Source organism: Rhinopithecus bieti, unplaced genomic scaffold (genome assembly GCF_001698545.2).
Source record: "Rhinopithecus bieti isolate Rb0 unplaced genomic scaffold, ASM169854v2 scaffold_2723, whole genome shotgun sequence".
Lineage (NCBI taxonomy): Eukaryota > Metazoa > Chordata > Mammalia > Primates > Cercopithecidae > Rhinopithecus > Rhinopithecus bieti.
Genome location: NW_016804119.1, coordinates 2,715,293 through 2,726,155, shown reverse-complemented (window position 1 = coordinate 2,726,155; position 10,863 = coordinate 2,715,293). Strand labels below are relative to the sequence as shown.

Sequence of the window (10,863 nt, the reverse complement as noted above, 5' to 3'; positions counted from 1 at the left end):
TATGGCTGAGTAGTATTCCATCATATATACATATATATATATATATATGTATATGTGTATGTGTGTGTGTGTGTGTGTGTGTGTGTCTGGGCCGCAGTGGCTCACACCTAAAATCCCAGCAGTTTGGGAGGCCGAGGTGGGTGGATCAACTGAGCTCAGGAGTTCGAACTACCCAGGGCAACATGGTGAAACCAAGTCTCTACTAAAAATACAAAAAAATTAACTGGGTGTGGTTGTGCACGCCTCTAGTCCCAGCTATTTGGGAGGCTGAGGCAGGAGAATCGCTTGAGCTCCAGAGGTGAAGGTTGCAGTGAGCTGAGATTGTGCCACTGCACTTCAGCTTAGACTGCAGAGTGAGACTCCATCTCAAACAAACAAACAAACAAACAAACAAACAAACAAAATATATATATATATGGCCAGGCGTGGGGGCTCACACCTGTAACCCTGTCACTTTGGGATACCAAGGTAGGTGGATCACTTAAGGTCAGGAGTTTGAGACCAACCTGGGCAACATGATGAAACCCCATAGCTACTAAAAATAGAAAAATTAGTTGAGCATGGTGGGGGAAGGCACCTGTAATCTCAGCTATTTGGGAAGCTGGGGCAGGGGAATTGCTTGAACTCTGGAGGCAGAGGTTGCAGTAAGCTGAGATCACAGCGCTGCACTCCAGCCAAGGCAACGGAGCGAGTCTTTCTCAAAATAAAAATATATGTATATATATACTGCAAATAATGTGTTTTCTACAAAAACCATGGGCTTGGCTGGGCATGGTGGTTCATACCTACAATCCCAACACTTCTGGAGGCTGAGGCGTGTGGATCACGAGGTCAAGAGATTAAGACCATCTGAGCGAACATGCTGAAACCCCGACTCTATTAAAAATACAAAAATTAGCTTGGTGTGGTGGCATGCACCTGTAATCCCAGCTACTCAAGAGGCTGAGGCAGGAGAATCACTTGAACTCGGGAGGCTGAGGTTGCAGTGAGCTGAGATAGTGCCACTTCACACCAGCCTATCAACAGAGTGAGACTCTTTCTCAAAAAAATCATGGACTTCTCCATTAATGCTCTCCAGGACACATTTAAAATCACATCTACACACACTTAAATTAACTTCAGTCCAGACATTATAAGGAAAAACCTAAACACATCCATAGCTACTCACCAGGCTGAGGTGGGAGGATTGCTCAAGCCTGGAGAGCAGAGGTTGAAGCGAACCAAGATTGCACCACTGCACTCCAGCCTGGGGGACACAGTCAGACGCTGTCACCCCCACCCTCCAAAAAGTCGGAAGCTCATTGAATTAAGAGACAGCTTCAAGAAATCATGAAAGCAATGCTTGAAGAAAATGAGAAGGTCAACCAACATACAGAAATGATGAAGAACTACACAGAGACTCTCAGGCTAAAAATACAGTAACTAAATGGAAAAACTCAATACATACATGGGTTCAAAATCAGAATTCATTATGTAAATTAAAAACTAGTGAAGAGGGGATGGGTGAGGTGGCTCACACCAGGACTTTGGGAGGCTGAGGTGGGTGGATCGTGTGAGGTCAGGAGTTCGGAGACCAGCCTGGCTGATATGATAAAACTTTCTCTCCACTAAAAATACAAAGATTAGCAGGGTGTAGTGGTGGGCTTCCCACTGCACTCCAGCCTGGTACAGAGTGAGACTGTCTCAAAAGAAAATAATAAAATAATTTTTTAAAAAAGGCCAGGCATGGGCCAGGTGCAGTGGTTCATGCCTGTAATCCTAGCACTTTGGGACGCCGAGGCAGGCAGATCACCTGAGGTCAGGAATTCAAGTCCAGCCTGACCAACATGGAGAAACCCCATCTCTACTACAAATACAAAATGAGCTGGGTGTGGTGGTGCATGCCTGTAATCCCAGTTACTTGGGAGGCTAAGGCAGGAGAATCGCTTGAACCTGGGAGGTGGAGGTTGTGGTGAGCCGAGATTGCATCATTGCACTCCAGCCTGGGCAACAAGAGCAAAACTCTGTCTCAAAAAAAAAGAAAGAAAAGAAAGACCAGGCTTGGTGGCTCATGCCTGTAATCCCAGCACTTTGGGAGGCCGAGGCGGATGGATCACCTGAGGTCAGTAGCTCAAGACCAGTCTGACCAACATAGAGAAACCCTGTCTCTACTAAAAATACAAAATTAGCTGGGCATGGTGGTGCGTGCTATCCCAGCTAATCCCAGCTATTCGAAAGGCTAACACAGGAGAATTGCTTTAACCATGAAAGTAGAGGTTGCAATGAGCCGAGTTCGTGCCCTTGCTCTCCACCCTCAGCAACCAGAGTGGAACTCCATCTCAAACAAAAAGAAAAAAGTAGTGAATAGGAAAAGAAACAACAACAAAGAATACAGAAAAACGAAGGGAGTCTAAACAGACTCACAGGACACCAGCAAGGACACCATCCTACACACTATGAAAGTCCCAGGCCAGGGTGTGGCTCACGCCTGTAATTCCAGCACTTTGGGAGGTCCAGGTGTGGGAATCACCTGAGGTCAGGAGTTCAAGACCAGCCTGGCCAACATGGTGAAATTTCATCTCTACTGAAAATACAACAATCAGCCAGGTGTGGTGGTGCGCACCTGTAATCTCAGATACTTGGGAGGCTGAGGTGAGAGAATCGCTTGAATCCAGAAGCAGAGGCTGGAGTGAGGTGAGAGCACACCACTGCACTCCAGCCTGGGCGACAGTGTTGGGATTTACTCAAGATAGGGGCAGAAATATTAAAGGGAAATATTAGGGCAAGTTATAGGGAATAGTCACAAACCTTTTGGAAGGCCAAAAGGTTACCTAGCTGGTAATAATTGAACAGGCTGAAGACAGCCAGTTCTTACCTTAGAGCATTAGGTCATAGGGTAAATACTAGGGGCAATCGAGGCTCCCCCAGTTGTGTCTGTTTACCCTGCCTCCAGTAACTAACCTTTGAGCCACATGGCCCTCTAGGGGGAGGTTGGCCAGGGAAATTGTCCCTTAATGGTATTTGCTTTAGACCACAGTACCTGGGCTTTATCATTCACAAAACTACTCTCTTTACCATGTTAATCATCCTCAAGTGTGTCTACTCAAACTTCTGTTGTTAATTCAATGCTACATAAATGCCTGGAGTGTGAGCTGCTCAGGGCTGCTGCAGTGACAAGCCTCTCTTGGTGTGCAGGCAACTGGGCACCCAGCAGGACTGGCAAAGCAGAGTGTCTGTGTCGGTGTACATTTCACTCATCCATCTGGACCAGAGTCGGTGGGCAGACCCCTGCAGCCAATGCCCTGTTGTGAGGAGCAATACCTCAGTTGGTGCCCCGTGTGAGGAAAGTCAGCGATTTGCAGAAACAGACCCCCAGCAGTTCAAGCCCCTCCTGAGGCAACCTGCGAAGGAAGGGTGAGGACCGCCCTCGAGAGGAAAGCTGCGATGGGAGCGTGAGCAACGCGACCCCTGAAAACGAAGGCAAAGAAGGACCGTGCGGTCAAGTCAGTGAGTAATCAGTAAGTCACTGGTGCCCGCTCTAGGTTACTATGTTCTGGGGAAGGTTGGAAACAGCATATAAAAGCGTTAAGACAGTTGCTTAAGGCTAGTGGTCGGGAAACACAGCAGAACTAGCAAAAGAGAATTATCTGTGTGTCAGTGTATGTTTTATTCATACGTGGTTAAGTCAGGGTCAGCATGCAGACCCCCGCAGCTAATGCTGTCTTGTGAGGAGCAATACCTCAACAGAGCAAGACTCCGTCTCAAAAAAAAAAGAGTACCAGAAGTCACAGAAGTAAGTGAGAGGAAGAAAGGAATAGAAAAGCTTGTTGGAAGGCATAATGACCAAAAATTTCTAACTTCAGAAGGCAAAAGAAACAAATTCAATACCTTAAGAATATCCAACTAGGATAAATCTAAGAGACCTACAACAGACAACATCATAATAAAACTGTCAAAATTCAGAGATAAAGAATCCTAACAACAGGCCGGGCGCGGTGGCTCAAGCCTGTAATCCCAGCACTTTGGGAGGCCGAGCCGGGCGGATCACGAGGTCAGGAGATCGAGACCATCCTGGCTAACACGGTGAAACCCCGTCTCTACTAAAATACAAAACTAGCCGGGCGAAGTGGCAGGCGCCTGTAGTCCCAGCTACTTGGGAGGCTGAGGCAGGAGAATGGCGTAAACCCGGGAGGCGGAGCTTGCAGTGAGCTGAGATCCGGCCACTGCACTCCAGTCCGGGCGACAGAGCGAGACTCTGCCTCAAAAAAAAAAAAAAAAAAAGAATCCTAACAACAGCCAAAAGAAGAGCTAACTGTCACTGTCACCCAAGAGGGAGCCCCTGTAATATTATCAAGATATTTCTCGGCTGGGCGGGCGGTGGCTCACGCCTGTAATCCCACAACTTTGGGAGGATGAGGCGGGCAGATCATGAGGTCAGGAGTTCGAGACCAGTCTGGCCATCAAAGTGAAACCCATCTCGACTAAAAATACAAACAATTAGCCAGGTGTGGTGGTGTGCGACTGTCATCCCAGCTACTCGGGAGGCTGAGGCAGGAGAACTGCAGTGGTAAGACCATGGTGGTAAGAATCATAGTGATAAGACCACAGTAGTAAGCTTTGCTGAATGCGTGGGAGATTTCCCATGTTCTTAGTCAGAGAGGGCACCACTGCAGCCGGGGGTAGGGATGGAATCTTCCCACATCTAAAAGAGGAAATGGCAACTCCAAGAAGAAGCAATCGGCTTTTCTTTTCTTTTTTCTTTTTGAGACGGAGTCTTGCTCTGTCGCCCAGGCTGGGGTGCTGTGGTGCAATCTCGGCTCACTGCAAGCTCTGGTTCCCAGGTTCACCCCATTCTCCTGCCTCAGCCTTCCAAGAAGCTGGGACGACAGGCGCCCGCCACCGCGCCCGGCTAATTTTTTGTATTTTTAGTAGAGACGGGGTTTCACCATGTTAGCCAGGATGGTCTCGATCTCCTGACCTCGTGATCCACCCGCCTTAGCCTCCCAAAGTGCTGGGATTACAGGCATGAGCCACCGCACCCAGCCTGCAATCAGCTTTTCAATACCCCAACTTGTAGGAAACCTCCAGATATCTGCAGTGAAGTCATCATGCCCACAGGCAGCCAGTGTGTTATTCTTGGGAAGGGTGAAAAACTGTCAAGGAGATTATGTGAAGTCGGGAGTTTGAGGCCAGCCTGGTCAGCATGGTGAAATCCTGTCTCTATTAAAAATACAAAATTAGCCCAATGTGGTGGTGGATGCCTGTAATCCCAGCTACTTGGGAGGCTGAGGCCTGAGAATCTCTTGATCCTGGGAGGTGGAGGTTACAGTGAGTGCAGAGTGCTCCGGTGAACTCCAGCCTGGGCAATAAAAGGGAGACGGAATTTAAGATGAGAGGGACTGAGAAAAGCCTCGGGTGAGTGCGAGCAAACATGTGAGGCAGGACGCTGCAGACTCACAGAAGACTGGCTACTACAATACCTGGCACTTTAGAAAGCAGACAGAAGAATCCACGGAGGAATATCACTCACCTGAGGAAGAGCCATCCTGGATCCTTTCCTTTGCTCTTCTTGGTAGCTTCCTCATGTAACATGAGTCTTTGGAAATTAATCCTGTGTGCGAAAAAAAATATGATATTTAATGTTTTTTTTTGAGATGGAGTCCAGCTCTGTCACCATGATGGGGTTCAGTGACATGATCTCATCTCACTGCAATCTCCGCCTCCCTAGTTCAAGGGATTCTCCTGCCTCAGTGTCCCGACTAGCTGGGATTCCAGCCATGTGCCACCACACACAGCTAATTTTTGTGTTGGCCAGGATAGTCTTGATCTCCTGACCTCGAGATCCGCCCACCCCGGCCTCCCGAAGAGCTGGGATTACAGGGGTGAACCACCGCACCCCTCCTCACCTCCCTGTGGATCACAGGCTGATCTCAGCTCTCCACATGGAGGAAAGTGCCCTGACATTCAATACTAGACACAGATGAGAATCACCAGCGCCATTGTAAGTATTAGTGAGCGTGGGTCCCATCCTATGATAATAGCAATCTTTGACAGAACAGCATAAAAGATGTATTTGCAAAATGCCTGAGAACCCTAATGTGAAGCCAGGGTTTTGCTCTATTCAGACGGCGCCAGCCCAGCGCAGCCCCACCTTCTGGCTCTGCTCTCTGCTTGGGGACTTGTTCCCACCAGGATCCAGTGAACAGCAAAGGAGCAAAAAGAATCACAGAACAGGCAACATGGACCAGAGGTGGGGGTGAGGGTGGAGCTGCCATGTCAAATGGGGGCTGTGGGAGATCACAAAGGTTTCCATGGAGAAAGTGATGTCAGAACAAAGACTTAGGGAAGAAAGGCTGCTTGTCACTTGCAGCTGAGGGGCAGAGAGTCCCAGGCAGAGGGACAGCCCAGGTGAAGGCACTGAGACAGGAGCAACCTCAGCCCCAGAAAAAGGAAAGAAACCTGTGTGGCTGGAGCAGAGGGAGCCAGGAGGACACAGGCAGGAGATGAGGTCAGGGAGGTCCTGGGAGCACAGATCCATAGGGATGAGGTCTTGTAATATTTTTCTCTCACACTTCAAAAGAATTTTGGAAATGATGTATTTTCTCACTCCTTTCATGTATACGCGCAACTTTCTCTTTATGTTATAAATTACAACATTTACAAATAACGGAATTCATTTCCCATATTTAAAATACGTGCTGTCAAGTTTGGCTGAGTCCCTGGAAGTACACTGTCACGCTCATCTGAGATGTATAGGACTGAAGGGAATGTGTTTGGGGGTTTAGGAAGTCACCTATAGAAATGTGAATGTGGAGACGTCTGTTTGATGTCTCAGCAGAGAGCTGAGGAGACAACGGGACACAGGATTGTAGAGCTCAGGGGAGATGCCTGTAGGGGACATGGAGTTGTGTAGGTGGGTTAAAGTTGTGAAATGACATGGTATGGAAGGGCAGTGGGTGTGGACAGAGACAAGGAGAGGTTCAAGATTATTTGAGTCTAATTCTCTGGTTTTTCTATTCTGGTACTTGTGTTTTTTACATTTTTGGAGAACAGTAATTTATTTAAAATTCATATTACACCTGAGCATTACCCTCTCCTATAGAAAAAGCCACAAACTATTTGATCAATCGTTTCAGGAGCCAGTGCCACGCTGACTGAGCTTTTCTGGTCTTATTCATCACCGGTATATTACAGGTGCGGTCACTGAGGTTCAGAGTAGGAGACATTTCACCAAGTTATCCTGAGAAGCTCTGAGTTGAGTCAGAAGGAGGTGTGGCTCATTCCCATGTGATGGCCTGGAAGGGTTACAGACTGGCATTGGTTTTTTTCTCTAGAAATCTGCAGGATGGGCTGGGTGTGGTGACTCACCCCTGTAATCCCAGCACGTTGGGAGGCTGACGTGGGTAGATCATATGAGCCCAGGAGTTTGAGACCAACCTGGACAACACAGTGAAACCCTGTCTCTAAGAAAAGTACAAAAAATAGCCAGGTATGGTGATGTGCATCTGTGGTCCCAGCTATTTGGGAGGCTGACTGGGGTGAATCTTTGGCCTCCCAAGTAACTGGGATTACAGGGGTGAGCCACCATGTCCAGTCCAACATTTACATTATAGTGTCTTGACTTGATCCTCGGCTCCTCAGCTGCCTTGTGACAGTGTGTGTGTGTGGGTATGTGTGTGACTGTGTGTGTGTATGCTCATGTGTTGTGACAGGCAAGGAAAAGCCAGTAGAGAGTCATCACCACTGTCCTGGCAGGAGGAGGTGGCCCTCGGGCTGCAGTGCACTGTGCTGTTTGCATCTGATTCTTGGAAGAATCTTTCCTGAAGTCATGGAGACTCCAGCTCCTCCGGAACAGAACTAGCTGTGTAGGGGTGTGTCCTTCATGCCCCTCAGGTCCCTGACCACCTCCCCACCCTTCCTGAAGGGAACCCAGGACCCTGACTCTGAGTGCATCACCTGCTGGTGGCAAAGCCCCTGCTCATGATGGCCAAACTGGGCCCTGGTGATGTGCAGAGCATGGAAGACCCAGGAGCTGGAGTGAGGCAGTGACACAGATGACAAAAATGGGAATGGCTTGGGACTGGCTGAGGACACAGGGTCTGGTCTTTAGGGCTTTTCTGACCTCAGTGAGCCCTTCTCCTCTTACTTTGACTGAAATAAATAGCCACAGGAAGTTCAGATCAATTAGAGTTGAAATTTCCAGATGAAATGTGGGACCATCCTGACACTTGCCCCAGCCCCTCAGTCTTCTCTGAGGACGCCTCAGCATCTAAACCACAACCCCAGAGTAGATGCTGCAGTTATCCTGTGGCCAAGATGGGAAATGTGTATCCTTCAAGTAAGGGAGACCCAACACACAAAATAATCCATGCAGAAGGGTGTTTCTGGGTGGGCACAGTGATTCCTGTCTGTAATCCCAGCACACTGGGAGACCAAGGCAGGTGGATCACCTGAGGTCACGAGATTGAGATTATCCAGGCAAATATGGTGAAACCCCATCTCTACTAAAAATACAAAAATTGCACTGGGTGCAGGGGCTCATGCCTGTAATCCTAGCACTCTGGGAGGCTGAGGCTGGTGGATCACTTGAGGTCAGGAGTTTGAGACCAGCCTGGCCAACATCGTGAAACCACATCTCTACTAAAAACATAAAAAGTAGCCTGGCTTGGTGGGCATCTGACATCCTAGCTACTTGGGAGTCTGAGGCAGGAGAATTGCTTGAACTTGGGTGGTGGAGGTTGTAGCGAGCCAAGATCACACCACTACACTCCAGCCTGGGTGACAGAGTAAGACTCAAAAATAAAATATAATAAAATACAAATACAAATACAAAAATTAACCGGGTGTGGTGGCACACACCTGTAATCCCAGTTACTTGGGAGGCTGAGGCACAAGGATCACTTGAAGCTAGGAGACAGAGGTTGCAGTGAGCCAAGATCACGAGACTGCACTCACAGTTTGGACAATAAAGTGAGAGTCTGTCTAAAAAAATAAAAAAAAGCACTTCTGATACGATTCATGCAGAGATAATAAAACCTGAGTAACATGATAGAGACTGATGGGCAGAGGGAACTTCAGATGGCGGTGGAAGGGCATGGCAGACAGCTCTGAGCCTAGACCTGAAGGAAGAAAAAGGGACAGTGCTGTGATCATTTAGGGACATAGGGTAAGAGCAGGGACAATGACCTGAGACAGAAAAGGTTTTGGTGTTGGAGAAAAAAAAACAACAACTGTGACTGGGGCAGATGGAGTCAGGAGAGGAGGGCAAGCTCCCAGGAGGAGGCTGGACACTAGCAGCGGCCCTGGACACAGGGCTGTGGAGCCACAGTGAAGAGTTGGGCTTTTGTCCTGGGGAACACGGGAAGCCGGTGGAGGGTTTCCTGCCAGGGACTGACGTGACTGCTTTAGATTTCACTGTGATATCCTCATACAGAGAAAGGCCCCAAAGATGGTCTCTGTGTCTGAGTCTACACCTCTGTTTCTTCCATTCTGCTGCTTTTCTTCATTTTTAGGGTTACTGCAACCCATTGAAAATCCTAGTTACAACCGGGCACTCCCCTCTCCCAGACGAAAAGCCATGCCCAGACACACACTCCATTTGCCAATCATTTCAGGGGTCAGCGTCGCCCGGGTTGACCTTTTCTGGTCTAGCCCCTCATTGCCAAGTTGCAGGGAGGCTCACTGGGCTCAGAGCAGGGACATATTCACCAGGTTACCCTGAGAAGGTCTGAGATGAGTGAGAAGGTGTGGCTGAATTCTTACATGGGGCCTGGAAGGGCTAACGGGAAGGGTTGGTCTTTATCACCCCTATCCTTGAAAGTTAGAGAAGCATCTTTCACATGCCTGGGCTAAAGAAACTTCTTTACAAGGTTCTGATGCCATTAATTCCTGACATTTAATTCTTCCTTAAAAAAAATCACAGTAACATCCATAAAATGCAGAAGTGTGAACACACAGCTATTGACCTTGGAAACAGTGAAAGAAGGTCAGCTGTAGAACTAAGACATAAGCAGATTGTTTTAATCAAGAATACGTGGGTGATCAGGCACGGTGGCTCACACCTGTAATCCCAGCACTTTGGGAGGTCGAGGTGGGTGGATCGCCTGAGGTCAGGATTTTGACATCAGCCTGGTAAACATGGTGAAACCTCGTTTCTACTAAAAATACAAAAAATGAGCCAGGCATGGTGGCAGGCAACTGTAATCCCAGCTACTCGGAAGGCTGAAGCAGGAGAATCGCTTGAACCCCGGAGGCAAAAGTTGCAGCAAGCTGAGATGGCAGCATTGCACTTCCAGCCTGGGGAACAAGAGTGAAACTGTCAAAAAAAAAAAAAAAAAAAAATACAGGAGTGCTTCTGGAACAGCATTCCATGCCAATCTGACCCATCTTTCAACATTTGTCCAAATACACTAGATGGCCTTGAGGGAAACATGCACTTAATAGCTTACAACTCAAGATTTTAACAATGACATAAGGAAAGAAAACTGAAAAATAGATTAACTGGTTAAACTACCTTTTCATGTTAAGGTAAGAGGTCACTGATGTCTTTACCAGGTACACACTGAAACAATCAAAACTTCTGATTGAGGTACCAAAGGTTTCCAATAAATAATAAAATCTAGAAAGCATGCAGACCTCGATCTGAACCAGATGCAACTAATTTCAAACTGAAACTATTTTTAAATTGTTTTAAAAAATCTAACAAACTCTGAGGTCAATGGGAACGTAACTGAAATATACACATGTACAGAAAGGAATGATGGGAGCTGGTTATAGGATGCCACAAAGGCATCTTTCAGAAGTGATTATGGATTAAAAAGATATTCTTAAAACTAAGATTTTTCTCACACTCCAACTGCAAATATATATATATATATATATATA

The 10,863-nt window shown here is 47.5% G+C and overlaps 1 protein-coding gene across 1 annotated transcript in view; it reads right to left on the bottom strand.

The window, feature by feature from the left end:
- LOC108523812 (zinc finger protein 813-like) overlaps positions 1-10,863 on the bottom strand; it is a 65,433-nt gene that overhangs the window by 6,683 nt on the left and 47,887 nt on the right. The window contains 2 exon segments of the mRNA XM_017864591.1: positions 5,510-5,523; positions 5,526-5,590. Of these exon segments, the coding sequence (XP_017720080.1) occupies positions 5,510-5,523; positions 5,526-5,590 (79 nt within the window).